This window comes from Stegostoma tigrinum, chromosome 17 (genome assembly GCF_030684315.1).
Source record: "Stegostoma tigrinum isolate sSteTig4 chromosome 17, sSteTig4.hap1, whole genome shotgun sequence".
Lineage (NCBI taxonomy): Eukaryota > Metazoa > Chordata > Chondrichthyes > Orectolobiformes > Stegostomatidae > Stegostoma > Stegostoma tigrinum.
In genome coordinates, this window is record NC_081370.1 from 35,316,599 (window position 1) to 35,343,490 (window position 26,892).

The window sequence follows — 26,892 nt, forward strand, 5'->3', positions numbered from 1 at the left end:
TTGGATGTCCAGTGCTTATGGAGGCTGGGAGGGTGCACCAATCCAGAGAGCGTTTTGTTTCCAATTTCCACCCTGATCTCACCATCACCTGGCCCATCTCTGACTTCTCCCTCCACTTCCTCAAATCTCTGTTTCCTTTTCTGGGGTAATCAGCCATTGAAACCCATTACAAACGCAGTGACCCTCACAGCGAGCTCAACCATACACCCTGCTACCTGTAAGAACTCCATCGCATTCTTCCTGTTTCTCCATTGCATCTGTTCTGACGATACCACCATCCAAGATTAGTGGGTGGAGTGGGGTGGGGCTTGGAAATGTCCATCTGTTTCCTCAACCGAGAATTCTCTGCTACTAAGATAAGGCCCTTAGCCATGTCTGTCCCATTTCCTGCACTTTTGGCCTCACCCCTTTCCTTCCCTCCCACAACGCTGATGGGGCGGTCCTCACTTTCTATCCCACCAGCCTACTTACCAAAGTATCATAAGCCACCATAACTGTCACCGTCAGCAGGATGTCACCATCAGAAACGTATTCCCTTCACCTCCATCATCAGCATTCCACAGGGACCATTCCCCAGGACACCATGATCCACTCCTCCTCCATTTCTAATGGCCCCAAGGCACTTTACTATGCAATTACAGAAGGTACAGCGTTAGCCCATTTACCTCCTTCCTCCTCACTATCCAGACCCCCAGGCACATCTTCCAGTTGAAGCATTGACTTACTTGTACTTCACTCAACCTACTTGACTACTCAAGTCTACTGTATTCACTGCTTACAATGTCAACTCCTGGGAAGACAAAATGCACATTAGGTGATTGTTTTGCATTTCACCCACATTTTGTCCGTAAAAATGACCCCGAGCTTCTGGTAAACTGCCACATCAACACATCACCATCTTTCTGTACTGACATTTCTGTCTCGGACCTGCTGTACTTCTCCAGCAAGGCAATCTGGAGGAACAACACTTCATCTTTTGTCTAGGTACACCACAGCCTTCAGAGTTTCAGAATGTGAACACCCTCCTCCTTGTTTGTTACCCTCTCCCCATGCCGCATGGTCCTGTTTTTTATAGGTTCACCTCGGACAGCCAACTCATTTTGAACCGCCCATCATTTCTTTCTCTCTCAGCTTATCATTATCAATCTTTTTGTTTGTCGATCCCTTTCTCTCTGTCTCTGTCTCTGTCTCTCTCTCTCTCTCTCTCTCTCTATGACTCTCTGGCAACATCACCAAAGGAGGAATTTCTTTACTCAGAGTGTGGTGAATGTTTGGAGTTATCTACCCCACCAGCCAATAGAATGTCAAACAATGAATATGTTCAAGATGGAATTCAACACGTTTCTTAATGTTGGTGGCATTTAGGGATATGGAGATAGTGCAGTGATCTAATTGCATGTTGGGCTGATTGGGTGGGCTGAATGGCGTATTCCCATGGCCCTGAATTGTCATTTGATGTACAGAATATAAGTGCTGTTTTCTCATCCAGTATTGATGCTGCTTTCCTTTACATTGGCATTTCATGTGAATTGTCCTGATAAGTGCAAGATAAAAATATTTTCAAAAGTTTTTTTCAACAATACTGAAGCTGTTGTAATATGTTAAGCAGGCAATAATTCACTGGAAGGTTTTGTGCAATTTTAGATTTTGATTTTGGATGTTGGATGATGCCAACACATGCTTTGAAACAGAGAGTGGGAATCTTTACTAGAGTACTAATTGGAAGGCCACCCTTTCATCACCAATACATTTACTGATTAATTGTTGGTTATTTAAGTTTTGCTTTTGTGGTTGTTGATGTGAGCTACTTTGTAATCCAGCACCAATAACTGTGAAAACAACAACACATGGAAATGGGACACCAGAACCACCCACTAAACCTCCTGGAACTGGGGCATCAACTCCAACAAAGATCCCTCCTCAACCCCCAGGAGTCACAACAGCAAAGCCCCCTGGACCTGGGACTGGTACTACAGGTAGGATGCTAAGGGTTAGCATTGCAGCTGTCCACCCATCTAAACACTTCAAAAGCAAAACCAGATACCAAATTTCATGGTATTGGGCTACCAACTAGCAATAACTGTGAGCGTCCGGTATTTTCATTCAGTAAACCACCCAATGGGTCAGGAACTAAACCAACAGCTAAGTTCACAGATAACAAGGTGTAGAGCTGGATGAACACAGCAGGCCAAGCAGCATCAGGGGAGCAGGAAGGCTGACGTTTTGGGACCCAGACCCTTCTTCAGAAGTGCTAAGTTCACAGTGTGCTGACTCATAGCTCAAGAATTCCCATCTATAAAGATCACAACACTGTTGTCACAGTCCCTGTCACTTTATATAGACAATATAGACAATAGGTGCTGGAGAAGGCCCTTCGGCCCTTCGAGCCAGCACTACCATTCATTACGATCATGGCTGATCATCCACAATCAGTATCCTGTTCTTGCCTTATCCCCATAACCCTTGATTCCACTATCTTTAAGAGCTCTATCTATCTCTTTCTTGAAAGTATCCAGAGAGTTGGCCTCCACTGCCTTCTGGGGCAGGGCATTCCATATATCCACCACTCTCTGGGTGAAGAAGTTTTTCCTCAATTCTGTTCTAAATGGCCTACCCCTTATTTTTAAACTGTGTCCTCTGGTTCTGGACTCCCCCATCAGCGAAAACATGCTTCCTGCCTCCAGAGTGTCCAGTCCCTTAATAATCTTATAAGCCTCAATCAGATCCCCTCTCATCCTCCTAAACCCAAGTGTATACAAGCCCAGTCGCTCCAATCTTTCAACATATGATCGTCCCGCCATTCCGGGAATTGACTTCGTGAACCTATGCTGCACTCCCTCAATATCAAGAATGTCCTTCCTCAAATTTGGAGACCAAAACTGCACACAATACTCCAGGTGCGGTCTCACCAGGGCCCTGTGCAGCTGCAGAAGGACCTCTTTGCTCCTATACTCAATTCCTCTTGTTATGAAGGCCAGCATGCTATTAGTTTTCTTCACTGCCTGCTGTACCTGCATGCTTGTCCCAACTCAAGTGGTAATTCTTGTAGCCTGACAAGAAATCCAAGCCTAATGTCCACGATTGTCCTTTTCCTCTGGGCTCTTTGCTCATTTCTAATTTACAATCTCTCGAGGACAATTTACAAAGAACAAAACAGTCAATGCAACAAAACCATGCACAAATGTTGCCAGACCTGTTGAGTTTCTCCAGCACTTTCTGTTTGTTTTGTTTCAGGTTTCCGACATACACATTTCTTTGTATTATAACAACATGCATTTACCTAATGTCTACGAGCAATAAAGTGATTGCAGAAGAAATATCTGGCAAGTCAGGATTGGGAAAGGTTAAAAGGGCAAGTGAGAGTTTTGTGAGAGGTGAAGAGATGATTGGAGGGATTTTCAGAAAGTTGGCTGAGACAGCTGAAGACATGGTGAAGGGGGGACAATGCTATAGAGTAATTTTAAAGACTATCACAAAATAAAATCAGAGTCCAATTCCCATGTGGAAGCAGACCATTTAGTCCATTTTACTTGTGCCAGCTCTCAGCAGGAGCATTTCACCTAGAGCCTCTCACTTCTGTTTTTTACCTATAGCCTTGGAAATGCGTCTTCTTCAGAAAAGGAAATTATCTTCTTTTCAAAGGTGCGATTGATTCCGGTTCCACCACATTCTCAGACAAAATGTGTTCCAGATCCTAACCATTCACTGTGTAAAAATGATTTTCTTAGTATCACCATTGCCTCGTAAAAACATCTTAAAACAGTTGCTTCCGGTTTTCAACCTTCTCAGCAAAGGAATCCGATTCCCCCCCGTCTATCCTGTCCCAGACCTTGAGCAAGTATATCCATCAAATCACCTCTCAACATTGGAGAACATCTCCAGACTATCCGATTTATGAAAGTAACAGTAGCTTCTTATCCCTGGAAGCCTTCACGTAAATCTCTCTTCTGCTCGGTCTCACTCACACACACTGCCTTCACACCTCTAAGAGGGAAAAGCTCCACTTCACTGAAAAAAACAGCCATGGACAACTAAAGAGATAAAAGACAGTGTTAAACTAAAAGAAAGGGCTTACAAAAATACAATAAAAGACACAGATCTTGCTCAATGGGAAAGATACAAAGGCAACAAAGGGCCAGAAAGCAACTTGCAGGATTTACTAAAAGGAATTATAAAAGGAAACGTGCCAGGGCATGAAAGTCAATAAGAAGGAATGTTTAGTTAGATCAAGGGAGAGCAGGTGGTCAGAAGGAATATTGGCATATTAAATACTGAAAGCAGTGCTATTGTCAATGAATATGGTGAAATAGCAGGCATATTGAATAATTACTTTGCCTCAGTATTTGTAGTATCAAAGGAGGAAAGCTTAATGGAAGACCTAATAAAATTAATAGTAAATCAAGAACAGCAACTAAATAAAATTAATGTATGTAAAATATCAGAATGAGGAATTTAATGAAATTAAAACGTGACAAGCCCCTGGAAATTGATAGTTTCCATCTGAGTTGTTAAAGGAAGGAGAGGAGCACATTGTAGAAACCCAGCTACCACCTTTCTGAAGTCACTAGATATAGAAGTCATCTGTCTAAAACCTGGGAACTGGAAGCAAGTTACTGATCTTGCTGCGAAACTGATTGAATACCAGGTGGCAAAAGGTAGGGTTAATGCTTAGATACACAAATTGGCAGGATGTGACCACAGGTGACCCACAAGGATTTGTGTTTGGGCCTCAGTTATTCATTCATGACTTGAATAATGGCATAGAAAGTCATATATTCAAATTTGCTGATGGCACAAGCCACATCATAGACAGTCTAGATGATTGTATAAAATTACAAATAAATATTAAAGACTAAATGAATAGGCAAACTGTAGGCCACTGTAAGCAAATGTAAGGCTATCAATTTTGGACTGAAAAAGTATAGATCAAGTTGCTTTCTCAATGATATGAAGTTAAACACTGTGGATGTCGAAAGAGACTTGATGTTTCAGGTACAAAAGTCATTAAAATATGACAAACAGGTGCAGAAATCAGTCTCAAAAGTTAATGGAATATTGATCTTTATAGCCAGAGGATTGGAGTACAAGATGCAGAAGTTATGTTGCAGTAATACAAAACACTGGTTAGACAACACTTAGAGTACTGTGAGCAGATCTGAGTACCACTCCTTAGGAAGGATATATTGGTCTTGGAAGGAGCACAATGTAGGTTTAAAAGAATAATACCTGAACTTCAGAGGTTTAGATACAGCACTATGCTCAAAGCATGGTAAATATTTGGAACTGTCTCCCACAAATGGCACTGGAAGCAGGATCAGTTGTTAATTTTAAATCTGAGATAGATAAATGTTTGTTAAATAAAGGTATTAAGGGAGTCAAAGGTAGGTATATGAAGTTAGGCCACAGATCTCATTGAATGGTGAAACAGTCTCCAGGGCTGAATGGCCTATTTCTGTTTCTGTGTTCCTGTGTACGTATATCCTTCCGAAAATCTGGTGCCTAGAACAGGACACAATATTATAGTTCAGGTTGAAGAATCAGTTTAAAGGATTTATTCTAACAACTTGCTTTTGTCCTTCCTTCCCGTTTATAAAGCCCAGGATTCAGTCTGCTATTTAGACCCTGGCTCAGCCTACCAGCCACTTTCAGTGGCTTGCATATATCTCATAATCCCACCATTCCTGCACCCCCTTTAGAATCATAACCTTTGCTTTATATTGCAGCTCCATTCTTCTCACCAAATCAAATCAATTCAGACGAGAAAATTTTCCCCTTTTAAGGGAAAGTTGAGTAAATGTTTGAAGCAGAGCAAATTGTAGAGCTATAGAGTCAAAGTATGGTATTGGGATTGGATTGGGATTGATCCCAAAGTAGAGTGACAGTGTGACTGGAACTAATTTTGGATTGATACCAGGCTCTCAATAGAGAGAGGGCAGTGATATTAGCCTGTGATGGATACAGGGCTGTGACAGTGTGAATAGGGCAATGGATTAGATTAGGATTGATTTTGGGCTATAGGCACAAAGAGACAAAGTGGAATTAAATCAGAACTGCCCCAGCAATTGTCATGCAGGTGATGAGTTCAATGATCTATCTCTTTGCTACAATCTTTCATAGTACTATCTCACAGATTAGGTGTTTAACACAGAGTGAGTGGGAGATAGCAGGAAGTTCTGGGATAACATCTGCAAGAATTGTGCTGAATTAGGAGGTGAAAATATGCAGGAGTTCTTTGTACTTGGAGTTTGAGGTGAATGTAGGGGGCGATGTGGAGGGAGAACAGGGAATGGGGATGTAACTGAAAGAACTGCGGATGCTGTAAATCAGGAACAAAAAACAAAGTTGCTGGAAAAGCTCAGCAGGTCTGGCAGTATCTGTGAAGGGATAAACACAGTTAATGTTTCGAATCCGGTGACTTCCCCAGTTCTGAGTGGGTGACTATCAGCTGACTTGTTAAAAAAAGTTCCACTGTTCTGTTTGAAATAAGCTCGTGTTGCCTGACAAAAAATGTTGAGCAATTTGCATGAATCTAAATTAGCAAGACCTATTGGACATTGCCCTTTGATATTTAACCTCCAGATAAACAACCAAGGATCAAATCTTGATGACGTGTTTCAGCTGTAAAAGTTTCACCCTTGGTTTTAGTATCAGAGATAATGGGAACTGCAGATGCCGGAGAATTCCAAGATAATAAAATGTGAGGCTGGATGAACACAGCAGGCCAAGCAGCATCCCAGGAGCACAAAAGCTGACGCCTCGGGCCTAGGCGTCAGCTTTTGTGCTCCTGGGATGCTGCTTGGCCTGCTGTGTTCATCCAGCCTCACATTTTATTACCCTTGGTTTTAGATCAGTTACAAGGAGTTCCGATGGAGTCATACAGTTGTACAGCATGGAAACAGAACTTTCAATCCAACTCATCCATGCTGACCAGATATCCTAAATTAATCTAATCCCATTTGGCAGCATTTAGCCCATATCCCTCCAAATCCTTCCAATTAATGTTCCCAACCAGATGCCTTTTAAAGTTTGTAATTGTACCAGCCTCCACCAACTCCTCTGGCAGCTCATTCCATACAGTTCTGTGTGAAACATTTCCCCCTTAAATCTCTTTTAAATCTTTCCCCTCTCACCTTAAACCTATGCTCTCTACTTTTGGACTCCACTACCCGGGGAAAAAAGCTTTGGCTGTTAACCCTGTCCGTGCCCCTCGTGATTTTACAAATATCTGTGCGGTCCCTCCTCAGCCTCTGATGTTCCAGGGAAAATAACCCCAGCCTATTGAGCCTCTCCCCATAGCCCACACCCTCCAGTCCTGGCAACATCTATATAAATCCCTTTTGCAGCCTTCCAAGTTTCGCAACATCGTTCCTATAGCAGGGAGACCAGAACTGAATGCAATACTCCAAAAGTGGTCTAACCAATGTCTTGTGCAGTCCTAACATTACATTCAACTCTTATACTAATGCACTGAAACTAAAGGCAAATGTCCCAAGTACCTTCTTCATGACACTGTCTAACTGTGACTACGCCTTCAAGGAACTATGAACCTGCACCCCAAAGTCTCTTTGTTCACAATAATCCAGGACCTTACCATTAAGTGCATGAGTCCTGCCCTGACTTGCCTTTCCAAAATGTAGCACCTCACATTTATCTCACAACTGAGGCAACTTATGAGTAGCATGGGTTGTAAGCATTTTCCGAAAGAATTCACTCACAATTTATTCCCAGAGACATTGAGGAAATTTGGCTGAAAGATTAAAAAAAGGCAATTTTTTAAGATTTTAATAATGCTGTCAACCTTACAATGTGTTTTATTTGTTGGCCATGAGGGGTAGGCTTCCTAGTTGGTGATACCAGCTTTGTCATCACCACATTTGAGGAAAGGAAAAGGATATTTCAGTAAAATGACTTGTCTTGAGCTTCAGGCCCATCGTTAACACTGATAATAAGACACAGAGCTGCATCTGGATTCCAGACCCACATTCCAAACTCTTTTTGTATAGTTCATCCAATCTGTGCCAAATATAATTTTGCAAAGCAAGTCTATAACTGCCTGTTTGTGAAATAAGAAAAATAATGTGGGGACTGACTGAAAAGCGGAAATGAGAAAAAGAATTAAAACTGTCCTCCATTCATATAATAAATGATTGGGGTGCTGCTAAAGTACCAATCAAACTGATGGATGTGCAACAGGTAAGTCTGAAGAGATTCAGAAATAGTTTTGCTCCTCCCTGATCAAGCAAGGGTAAGGCTTGCTAGCCAGACCCCTGCAAATCCTAATCTGAAGATTTTCATTACCTCTGGTCTCCCAATTTTTAAACGTTCATTCATGGGAAATGGGAACTGTTGGTTATACCAGCATTTAGTGCACTGCCCTAGACGCCCTTAAGACGTCGTTTTCTTGAACTACTCTGTCCTTGGGGAGAAATACCCGGAGTGCTGATTGGAAGGAAAATTCCAGGAGTTTGACACAGGAGCAAAGATGGAATGGCGATTTATTTCCAAATCTGGATGGTATGCACCATGGCCCTTGTCTTTCTAGGTGGTAGAGATCGCGTGATTGGAAAGTATTGACAAAAGAACTTTGGTGAGTTCATGCACTCCATCTATATATTGTATACATCACCTCCACTGGGTCAGTGGTGAAGGGAAAGAGGTGGATTGTCAGCCAGTGAAATGGCCTGCTTTGTCCTGGATGGTGTAGAGATTCTTGAGTGTTGTAGAAGCTGCACCAACTGGGCAAACATAGGGTATTCGATCATACTCCTGGCTTGTACCTTGCAGATGGTTGACAGGGATTAGTGATACAAAAGATCAATCACTGTGGGATTCCTAGCCTCTAACCTGCTATCGAAACCATAGTATTTAGATGGTATTTAGTGTTTTGAAGATGGTTCATTGAACCCGAAAAGTTAACTCTGATTTTTTTCCATCAATGCTGCCACACCTGCTGAGATTTTCCGCAATTTCTGTTTTCTCTAGTTGGCAAATTAGCTTCCGGTCAATGGTAACGCCTAAAGTGTTATTATAAGGAGTTTCAGTGATGGATATGGTATGGAATGGTCAGATTCTGTCTGGTTGGCGATAGTCATTACCTGCCATTTCTGTGGAATGGGTGTTAATTGCCAATTTTTAGTCCATGTCTGGATGTTGTCCAGGTCCTGCTACAATTTCACATGCACTACTTCAGTATTTGAAGAGTTGCAAATGAATCCTCATTCTCTGATTTCCTGGCTGCTAAAATGAGCTCCTTTCTAACCCAGCAACAACAACTGTGAAAACGACCACATCCAATGGAAATGGAACACCAAAACCACCAAGTAAACCTCCTGGGACCAAGCCAACCAGCACTGGGCCATCAACTCCAACAAAAGTCCCTCCTAGACCCCCACAAGGATCCACAACAGCAAAACCCCCTGGACCCGGACCAACAACCACCAAACCTCATGTCTCTGGATCAATAACAACCAATAACCCTGAGCCTCCTGGGTCAATAACTCCATCCAGGAAACCACCCGATGGATCAGGAACAACAAGTAAGCCAGCTGGTCATACACCATGTCAATTCTTACACCATCACTCTCACTTACTGATCCCCACAATCAGGCTGTTCTGTCAGGACAGGTTTCACTGCGACTGGGCTGGGCCTGGTGTCTTGGCAACTCAAAAATGGAGAGAAGATAGGGCTTTGAATTATAAAGCAATGCAAATTCAAACTGAGGCAAAATTTATCAAGCTGAAGGGAATTGTCAAGGCCACAGAGCAGTGCAACAATGTATGTAAATTTAAATGGATTATAGTATGAAGTAATGAAAAGTTTAGTTGCAACTGGACCAGCGAATAAGGTTACAGTTACAAAATTACAAAGGGGTGTTTTTACACCAAGTGAATGGGCAGAACTGTGGCAGATGTATTTCAATGTAAGCAGATGTGTGGTTATCCATTTTGGACAGAGAAGAGGTAGTTGAGGGTACTTTCTAGATGATATGAAGTTACATACAGTAAATGTTCAAAGAGACTTACGTGTTCAGCTACTTGGATCTTTAAAATGTCATGAATAGATGCAGAAAATAGTTAGGAAAACTAAGGAAATGCTGGCCTTTATATCTAGAGGACTGGACTACAGGAAGCAGACATTATGCTAGAGTTGTACAAAACCCTGGTTTGACAACCCTGCCCAGAGCTGGGCATCACACCTTAGGAAGGATATACTGACCTTGGATGGAGTACAACGTAGATTTACGAGAATGATACCTGGACTTCAGAGGTTTGGATATGAGGAGAGGTTACATTTTTTTTCTCTATAATTTAGAGGGTGATTTGATTGAATTCTTCAAGGTATTAAGAGGAAACATGAGAGTAGGTAAAGATAAATGGTTTCCTCTGGTTGGGGATTCTAGAGCTAGGGGAGAGAGACTCAGAATTAGGGCCAAACCATTCAGGTGAAATGTTAAGAAACAGCTGTACACACAAAGAGTGATAGACATTTAGAACTGTCTTCCGCAAATGGCACTGGATGTGAGATCAGTTTAAATCTGAGATAGAGAAATGTTTGCTAAATAAAGGTATTAAGCAATAGGAGTTAAAGGCACATATATGGAGTTAGGCCACAGATCTCATTGAGTGGTGGAACAGTTGCCAGGGCCAAATGGCCTATTTCTGTTTCTGTGTTCCTGTGTATATATATCCTTCTGAAAATCTGGTGCCTAGAACGGGACATGATATTATAGTTAAGGTTGAAGAATTGGTTTAAAGGGTTCATTCTAACATAACTGCTTTCGTACTCTCTGCCTCCATTTATAAAGCCCATGATCCAGTATGCTACTGTAGACACTGGCTCAACCATTTTGTGAGTTTCAGTGAGTTGCAAATATACATAAATCATAATCCCTCCATTCCTGCACCACCTTCAGAATTATACCCTTTGTTTTATATTGCAGCTTCAGATCAAAGCAATTCACACATCAGTTTCGTATGCAGTAAGTCACTTCTCTGCCCATTCCATCAACCTGTCTGTGCTCTTTAGAATTTTAACACCATCCTGCTCACATTTCACAATGCATCCAGGATTTGATATAGATTGTATCGCTAAACCACTGGAAAGGGTAACTTGTTTGATGATAAATTTAAAAACTGGATATGGAGCAAAGTGGGTTTGCATGGAGTAGATGATGTAATTGAAATGCAGAACAGTTTAAAAGGGTTGGGGTGATCACCTTTTGTTTCTATGCTGCTTCAATGGTAATATTTGGAGTATAGAAAGCTTTTTTTTCACAAGAAAGGGATAACTGCACCTTTTCAGGGAAAGTTGAATACATGTTTGAAGTCGAGCAGTATGTCATGCTATGGAGTGAAAGTGGGGCATTGGGATTAGATTGGGATTGAACCCAAAGTATAGCAAGAATGTGAGTGGAATTAGTTTCAGATTGATACTGACCCATGAGGAGAGAGGGGGCAGTGAGATTCGCTTTTCACACTCACACAAGACAATAGAAGATATCCTAGATTAATTTCTCATCCACTAGGCAACATGTCCAAGAGGACAGGGCATTGTTGGTATTGACTGTCAAATAATACAACACTCTTGCATTACTGGCCCTCCAAACGTGTAGCACTGCTTTAGTAATAACTCTCCAACAACATAGTTGTCCCTCAGTATGGGCCATCATAATGTAGTGCTTCCTCAATATTGATCCTTTGATATTGCAGTGCTCCCTCAGTACTGCCCCTCCATCAGTGCATGCTCCCTCAGTTCTGCCCGTTCATTCGTGCAGTGCTCCCTCAGTACTGCCCCTTCAATAGTGCAGTGCTCCCTCAGTACTGCCCCTCCAGTAATGCAGTACTCCCACAATACTGTTCCTCCAATAGTGCAGTGCTCCCTCAGTACTGTCCGTCTATTAGTTCAGTGCTCCCACAATACTGTTCCTCCAATAGTGCAGTGCTCCCTCAGTACTGTCCGTCTATTAGTTCAGTGCTCCCACAATACTGTTCCTCCAATAGTGCAGTGCTCCCTCAGTACTGTCCGTCTATTAGTTCAGTGCTCCCACAATACTGTTCCTCCAATAGTGCAGTGCTCCTTCAGTACTGTCCGTCTATTAGTTCAGTGCTCCCACAATACTGTTCCTCCAGTAGTGCAGTGCTCCCTCAGTGCAGCCCCTCCAATAGTGCAGTGCTCCCTCAGTACTTCCCCTCCAATAATACAGTGCTCCCTCAGTACTGTCCCTTCAATAGTGCATTGCTCCCTCAGTTCTGCCTGTCCAATAGTGCAGCACTCCCCAAGGACTGTACCAGGACTATCGAGTTGGATTATTTCCTCAGGTCCCCGGAATGGGCCTTAAGCCCTCAGTTAGGTGGCAAGATAACATCCAAAAAGTTATAACTGAGAATTAAAACCATGTAGGACATTCCATGTCTCCCTGCATATCACACACTACCCTGACCTGGAAATATACTGCAGTTCCTTCTTTGTCATCAGGTTAAAATCCTGGATTCCTCACTAGACAGTATAGTGGATGTAACTGTATCACATGGACTGTGGCGATTCAAGAGGCAATCAATCACAATTTCTCAAAGGCAGTTAGGGATGGGCAATAAATGCTAGCATTGTTAGTGATTCCCTTATGCTAAGGATAATTTTTAAATATCTAGTATCATATTCATCTGACAATATCTTCTCCTCTGAAAGTTGTCAAAATTCTATTTGAATGCACTATAATGTCCTTGTTCTCACTAAAGCATAATGCATGGTGCTTAAGGGATTGCATTCTCACAGAAAGTCTATCTTGTTCTTCGTCATGTTTCCTTCCAAATTCAGTTCCTTCTTCTTGGAAATTTCACTGTTTATTAATAACCCTCCAGTACTCCAGGGAAATTTCACTCTTTTCTTGTAACTGGAATTACTGATCAATCTATACACCTTGTGTTTTAGACTGAGTGATTATCAACTGAACCTTGCTAAAACAAAAGTTCCACTGTTTTGTTTGGAATAGGCCGTTGATACCTGACAACAAAATGTTGAGCAATTTGCCTGAATCTAAATTAGCAACACCTACTGGACATTGACCGTGATGTTTAACCTCCAGATAAGCCAGCAAGGATCAAAGTGAAATGTTTCAGCTGTAAAAATTTCACCCTTGGTTCATATTAGCAACAAGGAGTTGAGATAACTGAGGCAATTACGTGTAGCATAGATTGTAAACCTTTTCAGAAGGAATTCCCTCACAATTTACTTCTAGAGGTATTGAGGAAATTAGACTGAAAAATTGAAAAAGACAAATTTTGTTAGATTTAAAATATGCTGCCCACTTTTACAAAGCATTATGATTATTTGTTATGACATGTCAGTTTCCTTGTTGGTGATACCAGTTTTATCATCACAAACACTTCAGGAAAGGAAAGGATATTTCAATGAAATGGGCTTGTCTTGAGCTTCATGCCTGTTGTTAACACAGATAATAAGACATGGATCTGAATCAGGATTTCAGTCCCACATCCCAAATTCTTTTAGTACACCCAATTCAACCTGGGTCACATTTGATTTTGCAAAGTAAATCTGTAACTGGCTGTCCATGATTTAAGGAAAATAGACAGACGGAAAACAGGAAATGAAAAAGAATTAAAACTGACCTTTGATCCTTTAATGAATGTTTTATGTGTTGCTAATGTGCACATCGATCTGAGGAATGTCAACACGCTGCCAATTAAGTGTGAAGAGATTCAGAAATGATTTCGCTCCTTCCTGATCAAGCAGTTTGCAGGCCAAAAACTTGCTAGCCACACTCTTTCACTCTAGGGCCTGAAGATTATCATTAACTTCAGGCATCCCAATTTTTAAAATTCATTCATGTGAAATAGGAATTCCTGGTTATGCCATCATATATGCAAATTCCTAATGGGCCATGGAATGTCATCTTCTTGAACTACTTCTGTCCTTGTGGAGGAATACCCAGAGTGCTGTTAGGAAAGAAATTCCGGGATTTTAACACAGCAATATTGAAGGAAAGGCAACATATTTTCAAATCTCGATGGTGTGCAGTTTGAGGGAACTTGCAAGTAGTGGTGATCCCATGCAGCCGTGGCCCCTGTCCTTCTAGCTGATAGATATCAGATGCTTGGAAGTTACTGACAAAAGAGCTTTAGTGAGTTAATGCACTCCATCTATGTATTGTACACATTTCTGCCACTGTATTAGTGATGAAGGGAAAAAAACATTTAATTAGGTGGATTGGCAGCCAGTGAAACGGCTTGCTTTATCCTGAATGATGTAGAGCTTCTTGAGTGTAAGCTGTACCAACTAGGCAAATGTATGAAATTTGATCATGCTTCTGACTTCTGACATGCATTAGTGATACAGAAGGTCAGTCACTATGGAATTCCTAGCAGTTGACTTGGTTTTATGGCCATAGTATTTCGTTGGAAAATTAGCTTCTGGTGAATGGTAACCTCCGGAGTGTTATTATAAGGAGTTTCAGTGATGGATATGGTATGGAATGGTCAGATTCTGTCTGGTTGGCGATAGTCATTACCTGCCATTTCTGTGGAATGGGTGTTAATTGCCAATTTTTAGTCCATGTCTGGATGTTGTCCAGGTCCTGCTACAATTTCACATGCACTACTTCAGTATTTGAAGAGTTGCAAATGAATCCTCATTCTCTGATTTCCTGGCTGCTAAAATGAGCTCCTTTCTAACCCAGCAACAACAACTGTGAAAACGACCACATCCAATGGAAATGGAACACCAAAACCACCAAGTAAACCTCCTGGGACCAAGCCAACCAGCACTGGGCCATCAACTCCAACAAAAGTCCCTCCTAGACCCCCACAAGGATCCACAACAGCAAAACCCCCTGGACCCGGACCAACAACCACCAAACCTCATGTCTCTGGATCAATAACAACCAATAACCCTGAGCCTCCTGGGTCAATAACTCCATCCAGGAAACCACCCGATGGATCAGGAACAACAAGTAAGCCAGCTGGTCATACACCATGTCAATTCTTACACCATCACTCTCACTTACTGATCCCCACAATCAGGCTGTTCTGTTAGGACAGGTTTCACTGCGACTGGGCTGGGCCTGGTGTCTTGGCAACTCAAAAATGGAGAGAAGATAGGGCTTTGAATTATAAAGCAATGCAAATTCAAACTGAGGCAAAATTTATCAAGCTGAAGGGAATTGTCAAGGCCACAGAGCAGTGCAACAATGTATGTAAATTTAAATGGATTGTAATAAGAAGTAATGAAAAGTTTACTACCAACTGTAGGCCGGTGAATAAGGTTAAATCAGGGAGAAATTTGGAAAAAAAATTAAATGCGTTTTATCAAATGCAGAATTATTTCTAACAAGAGAGAGCAAATGAATGGCTCAATTAAAGATGAATGGGGTTTGTGTAAAGCTATTACAGAAACACGGGGTTAGATTAAATACTGCCCATTGCGGAGGGAACTGTGCTGGGGCCCAGTGAATTATTGGAAATGCCATCTATCAGTGTCCCAGAAGTGGAAGAGCCTCCCTGATTAAGTCAACAGGCAAAACTAGCAACACAGAATTCCCAGCTACTCACTGACAATCAGGTTCATTAATGAAGCAATTAATGCCCATTATAGCTGAGACCCCATGATTCAGTGAAATTCATTTGTGGCAAAGCAGCTTAGAGAGGTTGAATAGTCCACTCTTCTCTAAATCCATATGTTAACCCAAGACACACAGCTTTCCTGTATCCTAGGAAGGCCATTCAAGAAATTCTCCCCAGAGGAGGATATGCCCTCATTATCAGGTACTATGTGCCTGATGCCAGTGATCCTGGTATTGGGAAGGGTGTCCTATTGAAAGCCACTCCCTTGCCCTTCCCTTTGGCGGCTGCCACCGCCCCCTCCTCCTGTGACCACCACTAGCAGAGAAGTGGCAAGTTTTGGGGAGTGGGTCTGGCCTCCCAAGGGATGCAGGCTAATCAGAGACTATTCACCGCTGTGGACTGCTCCAGCTGGTGACATTGCACCTGCCAGAGGTCCAGGAATGTTGTGGCACCCCTGAACTGAGGTGAGTGAGGTTGGAATGACAGTCAAGGGCTGGAGGCAGTCTAGTCCTGAATCCCTCACACAGAAGCTCCCTTGAGAAATTTATGTAAGACCATATGGCACTGGGTTGGATGTGAGATGTGTGATGTTAACTGATTTAATACATTGGGCAGGCTTTGCTAAGATGTATGGTGATTATATTCCCATTTTCTGCTCTCTTTAGCTTCAAAGCACAAGTCACTCTGAGCCAAGGATAGCGCCTGTATGTTGGAGTAAGCCAGGCACTGGTTTTACATTCCATTTCCTCTCCCTTTTTCTGTAACTGTACAGCTTGACCAACAATGGTACTTTATGTAATGAACCATCTCAACAACAACTTGAATTTAAACATTACCTCACAAGTAGTGAAATATCCAAAGATATTACCAGACAAAATTTGCCATGCAATGGTATAAGGTATTAGGGCGATGAAAAGGTCCTAGAAAGAGACAGATTTTATGGAGTGTCATAGAGGAGAAGAGAAAAGCAGAGAGCAGAGGGAGGAAGAGAATTCCAGAGCCAGGAGACTAAAGGCATGGCTGTCAATACTGAAGCAATTAAAATGGGATACTAAATTGACCAGAATTAGAGAAGAGCATAAATCTTATGATTATAAATTTCTCCTTCAAGCCTCTCTATGTGCTTATCCCTGTCTATCTCGGTAGACTCCCTTGCACCAAAAGCCATTATCACCAATGTACCCCTTTAACTCTGGCCTCTTCAGCATCTCCAATTTTAATCATTTCACAATTGTTGTGTGCCTAAGCTCTTGAATTCCCTCCCTGAGTATCTCCATGTTTCTAACTCTCCGTGCTCCTTTAAGATACTCCTTAAACCCACCTTTGTGTCTGAGCTTGTGGCCAATCGACTTAGCAGGTGGAATCTTGTGCCATCCCCCATGGCATTTGGTGTGGGGAGAACATTTAATCAGATTGAGTGGGTGATAGGGCCAGTACCATGCCACCTTCCTACTTCCACCCTTATTGAAATCCTTGCTGAGTAGTCCTTCAGGTCCCTTCCTGTCCCACCATAAATTGAGGACCTTAAGCAGAGGTTGGGCTGTCAACTGACAGTTTCCTGCTGATCTCCTTTGTCCCACAGCCCTCTTCCTGTGACCCCTACCCCATATCACTCCTTGATCAACACCATTGGAAGCTGTCTGCGTCACCTTGTGGCACTTCTGGCACTGTGGAGCTGGACTCTGATTGGCCAGCAGCTGATCGAGAAGACTTCTGCGCCCCGCCCTCCAGCACCCCCCAAGCTACTTAATCTCCAGGAGGAAGGTTCACCATTGGCCTCTTGAGAGTCTGAATGAAACAAGTTGCAATGGACCTTCTTGTAAAAATAAAACACGGGGATCTCATCACTGACCAAGATCCCCATTGTCTCAGCAACATTTTGCCTTACATCTTCTTAAATGATTCGGTGTCAATAGTTTTGAATCAATAAGCCTCTGTGAAGCACCTTGGGATACTTTCACCTTGAGCCATGACATTGAATGTTATCAACAAGGAATTAGATATAGTTCTTAGGTCTAATGGGATTGAAGGATATGAGGATAAAGTGGGAACAGAGCACTAAGTTGAATGATCAGCCAAAATCATGTTGAATGGGCAAGCAAACTTGATAGGCTGAATGGTCTAATCCTGTTCCTATGATCTATGTTTTTATATATATTACATTAAAGATCTTAAGTAAATACTAGTTATTGTGGGTTGTGCAGCTGGAAGAGGATATGATGAGGGGTGAATATGTGGAATACAAGGGTGAGAGGTCTAAATTGGATATATTCCTGGACTGTGCCAGCAAGCTCAGAGAGTTCATGCTGCTTCTGTGTCTTTATCATTCAAAGAAAAAATGTTAATTAATTTTTTTTGATAACTGGCATCACAGAGATTCAATATGCCATCTGTTTCAATAAAATGCTGTCTTCCAGGCTTACCAGCAGTAAACCCAAAGTTGATGTATGAAGCAAAACACATGGCAGCGCTTGGAGTTCCATTAGCCATATTGCTCATTATTTGTTTCATCATCATTGGAATTCTTCTTCGCAAACTCCACGTGAGGAAAATGGAATGGGAAAGATTACAGGATAGATCATTGACAAAGGTAAAAAAAAATTTGAGTGGCTGAACCCTGAGATACCTAAACAGAGAAAGCTGTCTAAAAACTGAAAGAGATGCAGATGCTGTAAATCAGGAACAAAAACAAAGCTGCTGGAAAAGCTCAACAGGCCTGGCAGCATCTGTGAAGGAAAAGACAGAGTTAACGTTTCGGGTCCAGTGACCCTTCCTCAGAACTGAGGAAGCCAAAGTGTTAACTCTGTTTCTCCCATCACAGATGCTGCTAGACCTGCTGAGCTTTTCCAGCAACTTTGTTTTTGTCCCAGAGAAACCTGTCTGCCTGGTTGGACAAAACTAGGAAAAGGCAATCTCAAATGAAGAGGTGGGATATCATAGCATTTTATATCTAGAAATGACTTGGGCATCATTTCAAAATCTATTGATGATCCAAAGCTCAGAGATGTGGCAAAGACCAAGAAAACTAGGAAAAGGCATCAGGAAACAAAATGCAATTCAATGAAAGCTGTAGACCGATATATTTTGGTCAGGGCAATTAAGGGAGACAATCTAAAGTAAGTGGACCAAGCATTATTTTAAGGGCAAGAGCAGGCCATTTGGTACTTATAGCCACTGTTCAAATAATCATTGATTGGATTGTGACCTCAACTTCTCATTCCCATCTACCATCAATAACCATTGACTCCGTTGGCGGTCATCAATCAATCTATCTATCTCTGCCTTAAATAGCTCCACTTCTATTGTTCTCTGAGCATAATCCAAACAAATCTCGCTATCCTCTGAGAGAAAGGAATTCCTTCTTATATCAGTCTTAATTGATTTTTAAAGTAGGCCCCCTAGTTCTAATTTCTCCCACAAAGGGAAACATTCTTTCAGCATCCACCCTCTCAAGATCTTATATGTTTCAGTAAGATCATGTCTCATTCTTCGAAACTCCATAGGAAAGGGGCCTTGCATGTCCAACCTCTCCTCATAGGAAAATCTTCCCCATCAAAAATATCAGTGAAGCCAACGTTTTCTGAACTGCCTGTAATGCATGTACATCCTTTCTTAGCTAAAGAAAAAGACCAAAACTATGCACAGTACTCCAGATGTGGCCTCACCATTGCTCTATACAACTGTAGCAAAGTATTTCAACTTTTATATTCAATTCCCATATCAATAAATGGCAACATTCCATGGGTCTTCCTAACCACTTGCTGCACCCACATACTAATTTTTTGTGATGCTTGTACCAGGGCTCCCAGATCTCTCTGTCAATCTCTGATCTTGTATAAGATATGCTGCTTTTCCATTCTTCCTGCCAATGTTCACATTTCCCTAGATAATACTCTATCGGCCAAATGTTTGCTTACTCGCTTCACCTATCTGGGCCTAAATATGTCCTCTTCATAACTTAAATTCCTATCTGTCTCAGTATCATGACTAAATTGTGCAAACTTACTTTCAGTCCCTATATCTAAGCCACCTGTCCATCTCAACCTTGAATATACTTAATAATCCAGCCTTGACAACTCTGTGGTAAAAAAATTCACAGATTCACTAACCTTGGAGAGAAAATTCCTCCTCATCTCTGTCATAAATGGGCAACCCTTTATTTTAAAATTATGTCCCTTGGTCCTAGACTTTTCCCCAAAAGTGGAATCAATCTTTTCACATCTACCCTGTCAAGTTCTCAAGAATTTTATATTTTCCAATGAGGCTGCCTCTCCTTCTTCTAAACACCAATGAGAATGTGCCCAGCCTATTCAATCTCTCCTCGTGGGATGGTCCCTCCATAAGGGGGATTAATGTCATGAACCTTCTCTGGACTGCATCAAATGCGAGTATATCTTTCCTTAGATAAGGCCCCACTAAAATTGGATGCTAGCTTTCTTGTGATTTATGCGCAAGGACTCACATATTCTTTGATATCATAGCTTTCTGTAGTCTTTCTCCATTTAACTAACATTTAGCTCCTCCAACCTTCCTGCCACCATGCGTAATTTCATATTTTCCCACATTATATACCACCTGCTATTCACTTAACCTATGCCCCTCTGCGGACTCTTTGTGTCATCGTCATCACTTATTCCTTCACTTAGTGTTGTGCCCTCTGCAAATTTGGCTGTAGGACATTCACTTTTCTCATCCAAGTTGCTAACATATGTAGTAAGTATCTGTGGCCCCCAGCACTGATCCCTGTGGCAGTACTGAATTACTGGAATGGTAGTAATGAAGAGAAAATTGAAATTCTGGGATTGTCCTCTCTACAGCTGAGAAGATTAAGACTAAATTTTAAAGAAGTGTTCTACATCAAGGACTGTTTTGATAGTGTAAATAAATAGTAACTGTGTCTAGTGGTATTATCACTGGACAATTAATCCCGAATGTGGAGGTGCTAGATTTGTACTGGGGTGGACAAAGTCAGTAGTCACACGACACTAGATTATGGATTGGTTATAGCCTGGTGTTGTGTGACGTCTGACTTTATTAATCTAGAAACTCAGCTAACGTTCTGGAGGCCTGAGCTTAATTCCCACCTTGGCAGATGGTAAAATTTGAATTCAGTATAGAATCTGGAACTCAGCGTCTAATAACGACCATCAAACCATTGTCAATTTTCAGAAAAACCTACCTGGTTTGCCAGCGACCTTTAGTGAAGGAAATCTGCCATCTTTACCTGGCATGGCCAATGTGTGACTCCAGGCCCACAGCATTGTGGGAAAGTAGGAATAGGCAATAAATACTGGCCTAGCCAGTGATATTCACAGGATATGAATGAATAAAAACAAAACTTGAGTAAATATTTTGCTTACACAGTGAATGGTTGTGGCCCGGAACCCATTGCCTGTAAGGGCAGTGGAAGCAATTTCCATAATAACTCTCAAAAGAGAAGCAGCCACTTGATGGTGAAAGCGGGAGAGGCCTGTGGGGAATGTTTAGTGGAATGAAATTAACTGCACGGTTACTTCAATTTGCTGATGCCAATATGTTGGGACAAACGTCCTTTTCTTGTTCTTCTGGAACTCTCCAAATGGCTATCCTTGGGATAGATGGGCTGTAATAAATCTTGAGTAATTCTCACTACAGTTTAACTTCATCCACATCTACATGTTTGCTCTGAGTGACATCATAGCATCTTGTTCTACGTATACACTAGCTTAGCAGTTCCACCTCACCACTATCTCTAAGGGACAGGAAGAGATTAGTCGCCCCTTCAAACCTGTTCAACTGCTCCATAAGGTCATAACTGAACTCAATTCACCCACATGTGCTTCATTTTGCTCAATAGCCTCACCCTCAAAAAGTTATCAATCTCAAACTCAAAAATCCCAACTGGCCTCCAGCTTGCACAGTCCTTTAAGGGAGACAGTTCCAGATTTACCCTGTCCAAACATGTTGTTTCTGACTGTCCACATGATCTTCAGAATAGTGCTTTCCTTCCTCTCTCCTTAATCATCTGTCAATCACCATGAAAATAACCTTGAATATTCATAGAGATCTAACAGTAATGGTATCACAAAAGTAGTCTTTATAGACTATGTGTCTATATTATTGATGTGAATAATTGACACTGCCCTCACGCTTTAACAATAAATGGGATTACGTATCTACAAGAATTCTCTTCTCCACTGCAGTTTTCCAGAGGTTCATTGCAGTCAAACAGTGACAAGCTGCAATTTACAAATGAAGGATATTTGGAGAAAGCAAAATCTGAAGGGACTGAAAAGTTAAGTTGGCCAAGGTGGAAGAATCCTCCCATCTTAGAATCTAGTGGTCTGGCTGCTATCCTGGAACCACCAAAGGAAAACAGCAATCCAACAGAATCCTCGGATATCCAATCTGCCACCATATCCCAAAGTACCAATGCTGTCTCCACCATCCAAGAAAATGACAAAGCACATCGCTCCTCCGAAGAGACTGAGAATGACACAGAGGTTAAATCCATCCTCACCAAGGAGAGGAGGTCAGATGAAGGCTATAAGTCAGTGTGGTTTAAGGAGGATATCCAGCCAGAAGCAAATGAAGAACATGTAATAGAGTGGCATGATGATGAAGAAGTGGTAGAAGAAGGTTACTCTGATCTGGATAGCATAAACAAAGATGACTGTATGATACAACTGAAGTCATATGATAAACATTCTATCACCCTTTAGATCCATCAACAGCCGACTCACAAAAGCAGAAAATAAGAAATCATAATTATTTTTGTAAATTAATGCACTGCATGCGTTGCTTTCTTAAAGATGTTTAGAAATGCCCAGAGCTTGCATCTGTGGAACACTTTAGGCATCTTAAAGAACATGCTGCCCACTGCAAGCCCATCTACACTGTATAATCAAGGTGCCTGCATGTGCCCACATTTTAACCAAAACTCTCTTCACTCAATCAGTCAATGAAAGTGACATTGTACCTCCAATTTAAACTCATAAGAATAATGATTATCTTCCATTTGCATTAAATCCATATTTCAAAAGATCTGAAGTGTAATTTTTTTAAATGCAAATTCTGCACGTAAAAGTTTAACAATATCAGCTGATCAGTTGCCAGTGAATTCCCAAACTGATCTCATTACCCATAACCCTGCATCAACCTCAAACAAATCCCATTGTCTCAGACTCTTCGTAGCCCTGTATCAATCCCAAAGTAATCCTACTGCCCTGAAATGTCATTCAACCCGAAACTTTAACTCTGGTTCTCTCTCCAAAGATGCTACCAGGCCATTCTCTTTTGTTCACAGGAAGTCATTGACTTTATTGCCCATCCCTAATCAACAATTAATTGGTAAGCAGCAGTCTTTGGGCTCAGGATTTTGATCCAGTGACACTGATATAGCTCCAAGTTGGTGAGTGACTTAGTTGGGAACTTGTAGGTGGTAGTGTTATCATGTATCTTTTACCATTGTTCTTTTAGGCAGTAGAGGTTGTGGGTTTGGAACATGAAAGAACCTAGTTGTGTTACTGCAGTGCATATTGTTGATGGGATATAGTACTGGCACACTGTGTTAACAGTGAAGGAAGTGAATGTCAAAGGTGGTGAATAAAATTCGAATCAAATGGATCACTTTGTTCTGCAGCGAGTCAAGCATCCTGAGTGTTGTTGGAGCTTCACTCCAAGTGGAGAATATTCCATAATACTCCTGACTTGTGTCTTTTGGATGGAGGCTAGACTTTGGGGAGACAAGAGGTGAATTACTCGCCAACAAAAGTCCTACCCTCTGACCTGCTGTTTCATCCACGGAATTTATTTGGCTTGTTCAGTTCAGTTTCTGATCAATTATAACTTCTGGAATGTTATTAGTTGGGAATTAGCAATGGTAATGTCATTGAACATTGAGGGGCGATGGTTAGTTTCTCTCATTTTAAATGATCATTCCCTGGCACTTGTGTGACATGAATGTTACTTGTCACTTATCCACCCAAACCCAGGTCTTGCTGCCCATATGGACACAGACTGCTTCAATACCTGAGGAGTCACAAGTGACAGTAAACACCAGGCAACTAACAGTGATCATCCCCACTTCTAACTTATGATGGAGGGAAGGTCACCTGCTGAGTTATTTCCAGCATCCTCTGTGTTTATTTCAGATCTCCTGAATCAATATGTTTAGCTTTGAACCCAGCCCATAGCCCTGTATCAATCCCAAACTAATTGCATTGCTCACTCTCGCCAAATTGCATCGTATCAAACCCAAACTAATCCCAATAGGCCCTGCTTTCCCCTTCTAACCTTACAAAATACTGCAGCTAAGGATTCGTCTTGTTTCTCCTTTGAAAGATTTAATGGTGATCTCTGTCTCAGCCATTCCCTTTGCTATGAATTCCATGCTCTGAAATTTTTCCTCAGCCCACTCCTCACCCTTATTAGTGTCCCCACAACACTGATGATCCTATTAGAAGATAAACCTCCTCCACTCCAAACAACACCCAGTCACTCCATCTCTGTTTCCTCTGTCATCCACATTCTATTTTTCCACTTAATAAAAGTCCTTTCTGTAGAACCTTTATGACCTCAGGGCATTACAAAAAAGCATTTTTGAATTGGAAGTATTGTTGTAATTGAGAAAACATAGTAATCATTTTGCACACAGCAAGTTCCCACAGCCAACAATGTGATAACGATCAGACTGCCAGATCTTACAGGTGATGACCGAGGGCTAAATATCAAACAAGACACTGAAGAGAAGTTACCCACTCTTCTTCAAAATATGACAAGGGGATCTTTGGGAGCTATTGGGAGTATTGGTTGGTTAGTTTAACACTTTATCTGAAAGACTATACCTTCAACAGTGTGGAACTCCCATTGTACTGCACTGGAAGGTCAACCTTCATTTTGCTCACAACCTCTGGGGCAAGTTGGCGAAGGTTTTCATTTTAATTTGGAGTTGGGTAAGGGATGGCAGTAGGAGACTGGAGTGAGTGACAATCTCATACAGTGAGACCCAGGTGGATTCTGACCCCAGGCATTTTATTCAGATTCGGTTTCTGATCGCGTCTAGCCCCAACAAAATAAATCTCTCAGCAATATACCACAGTAACAAGGTAATGAGGAAGTGAATGCTGAGGTGATTGAAGGGAGTGTGGAGGGAGGGAGAAGAGTGTTGTGTGTGGGATCTTGTTGTGCATGAGTCAGTTACCATGTCTTGTGTATTATAAAAGTGGCTCATCTTCAAAACTGCTTCATTGGCTGCAAAGAGCAGTGGAACAGCCCTATTTTGTGAAAGATGCCTCAGAAATGCTAGTTCTCTATTTCCTGGAGGAGATATTTGTGGTTCCCTGGAAGAAACAATAAAGTTTCTTATTAATGAACTCAGATAACTGCACGAACCATAAGAGCATACCTTGGGGAATTTATATACATTATTGAGTTACTTGAGATTAAATTATGAGATTAAATAATAATGTTGTTGCTTTCTTATCAAAGCTTGCTAGTTATATTCAGCTTGAGATTGATATTGTATGCAGGCGGTGTCTCTGGATGTGTGCCCGAACTGTTTGACTAGAAACCTTCGTGGCCCTGATGTAATAATCAGCAGACCACTTCACTAAGTTCTCAGGAAACTTGTGGTTAGTAATAAGTCTTTGTGAGACAGAGAAGACACACCTCAGTGAAATGGACTCTTTTAAGCCAGTAGCAGCAGCTATCCCAAGCAAAGAAGGTGCTGGAGAAACTCAGCAGGTCTGCAGTATCTGTGGCAAGAGAAACAGAGTTAATGTTTTAAGTCCAATGAACCTTTGTCAGAACTGAAAACAGTGGGCAAAGGTGTGGTATGTATGCTCATGACAGGTTATGGGGTCAGGGGAAAGCAGAGAAGGAGACATAGGGCTTGTTGATAGTAAGAAGGGGAAGAAGTAAATGCTGAAAAGGTGATAACAGGAACTATGAAATACACAGGATAGGGCGCGGAGGTGTGCCAGCGGATAACAGACAGCTAATTCATCTCACTAATGTGCAGCAAGATGCTTATGTAGTGATCAGTCATTGGAGGGACAGAGTTGCTAATCTCGAAACACCAACCTTATCAATAGAAAAAAGTGAAAAGCAATTTGGTAAAGCCCAATACAAAGGCTGACTAAAGCCATACCCCTCAGCTCTTCCTGTGCTCACCTGATCCATTTGTGTCCGTGAATCCACATTTGGTCCGGTCGATCAATTTCCTGGGAGAGGAAATAGTCCAAACCTGTTCCAAAAGTAATTCTGAGATAATGGGAACTGCAGATGCTGGAGATTCCAAGATAATAAAATGTGAGGCTGGATGAACACAGCAGGCCAAGCAGCATCTCAGGAGCACAAAAGCTGACGTTTCGGGCCTGGACCCTTCATCAGAGAGGGGGATGGGGGGAGGGAACTGGAATAAATAGGGAGAGAGGGGGAGGCGGACCGAAGATGGAGAGTAAAGAAGATAGGTGGAGAGGGTGTAGGTGGGGAGGTAGGGAGGGGATAGGTCAGTCCAGGGAAGACGGACAGGTCAAGGAGGTGGGATGAGGTTAGTAGGTAGCTGGGGGTGCGGCTTGGGGTGGGAGGAAGGGATGGGTGAGAGGAAGAACCGGTTAGGGAGGCAGAGACAGGTTGGACTGGTTTTGGGATGCAGTGGGTGGGGGGGAAGAGCTGGGCTGGTTGTGTGGTGCAGTGGGGGGAGGGGATGAACTGGGCTGGTAATTCTCTTGGATCCTTCCTGCTGGTTCACTAAGGCAGGCTGCATAACACCGCAATGATTCTTTCTCGCCAGAAGACAATTTTGGGACAGCTAGCCGCTGTTTCTGGTGAATCAATTCTCGTTGGGGTAGAGATTCCAGTAAGAGATTCTCTTCCAAAAAGAGCAGTATGTCCAGATTTTCCAGAACGATCCAGTGAGTGACACTGGGTTTATGCCTGGAGTAGACATGGTCCAAAGGAAGATTATCCCAGCCTTAAGGCTCATCTGTTAGTCTAATGAGGAAGCACTTGAAGAAACCAAGTATCAGTGGTGTGTCTGGAGAACCTACCAATACTACCTGGACAACATTAAAATATTCTTTCTTATCTCCTTCCTGCTGTACCCTAGGGTTCTGAAATGTCCAGGATTATCCTGCAAATTTCAAAAATCAAGTATTGATCTTCCCCAAGTAAAATCCAGGAGAAAAATCATAGCAGCATTGAAGAAATTCTGTGTACTATTCATTTTCCTGAAAGCTTCCATTTATTGGCCATAATTATATCAGCATCTGTTTGACCGGATGGTGGTGAGAGAGCATGTGACTCCAGTATGTATGCCCGCACAGAGTTGGACAT

General features: G+C 42.0%; 1 protein-coding gene across 3 annotated transcripts in view; it reads left to right on the forward strand.

Annotated features, from left to right (window-relative positions):
- The window catches only part of cdhr5b (cadherin-related family member 5b), a 56,027-nt gene extending 30,060 nt beyond the window's left edge, over positions 1-25,967 (forward strand). The window contains exons 13-17 of one of the 3 annotated variants that reach the window (XM_059652069.1): positions 1,821-1,976; positions 9,264-9,536; positions 14,694-14,966; positions 17,994-18,166; positions 21,759-25,967. In XM_059652069.1, coding sequence (XP_059508052.1) covers positions 1,821-1,976; positions 9,264-9,536; positions 14,694-14,966; positions 17,994-18,166; positions 21,759-22,277 — 1,394 coding nt within the window. In that variant the 3' untranslated portion in view covers positions 22,278-25,967. The remainder of the gene's footprint in view (positions 1-1,820; positions 1,977-9,263; positions 9,537-14,693; positions 14,967-17,993; positions 18,167-21,758) is intronic. The other 2 variants (XM_059652070.1, XM_048545187.2) reach the window with 2 other exon arrangements.
- Positions 25,968-26,892: the final 925 nt, after the last annotated feature.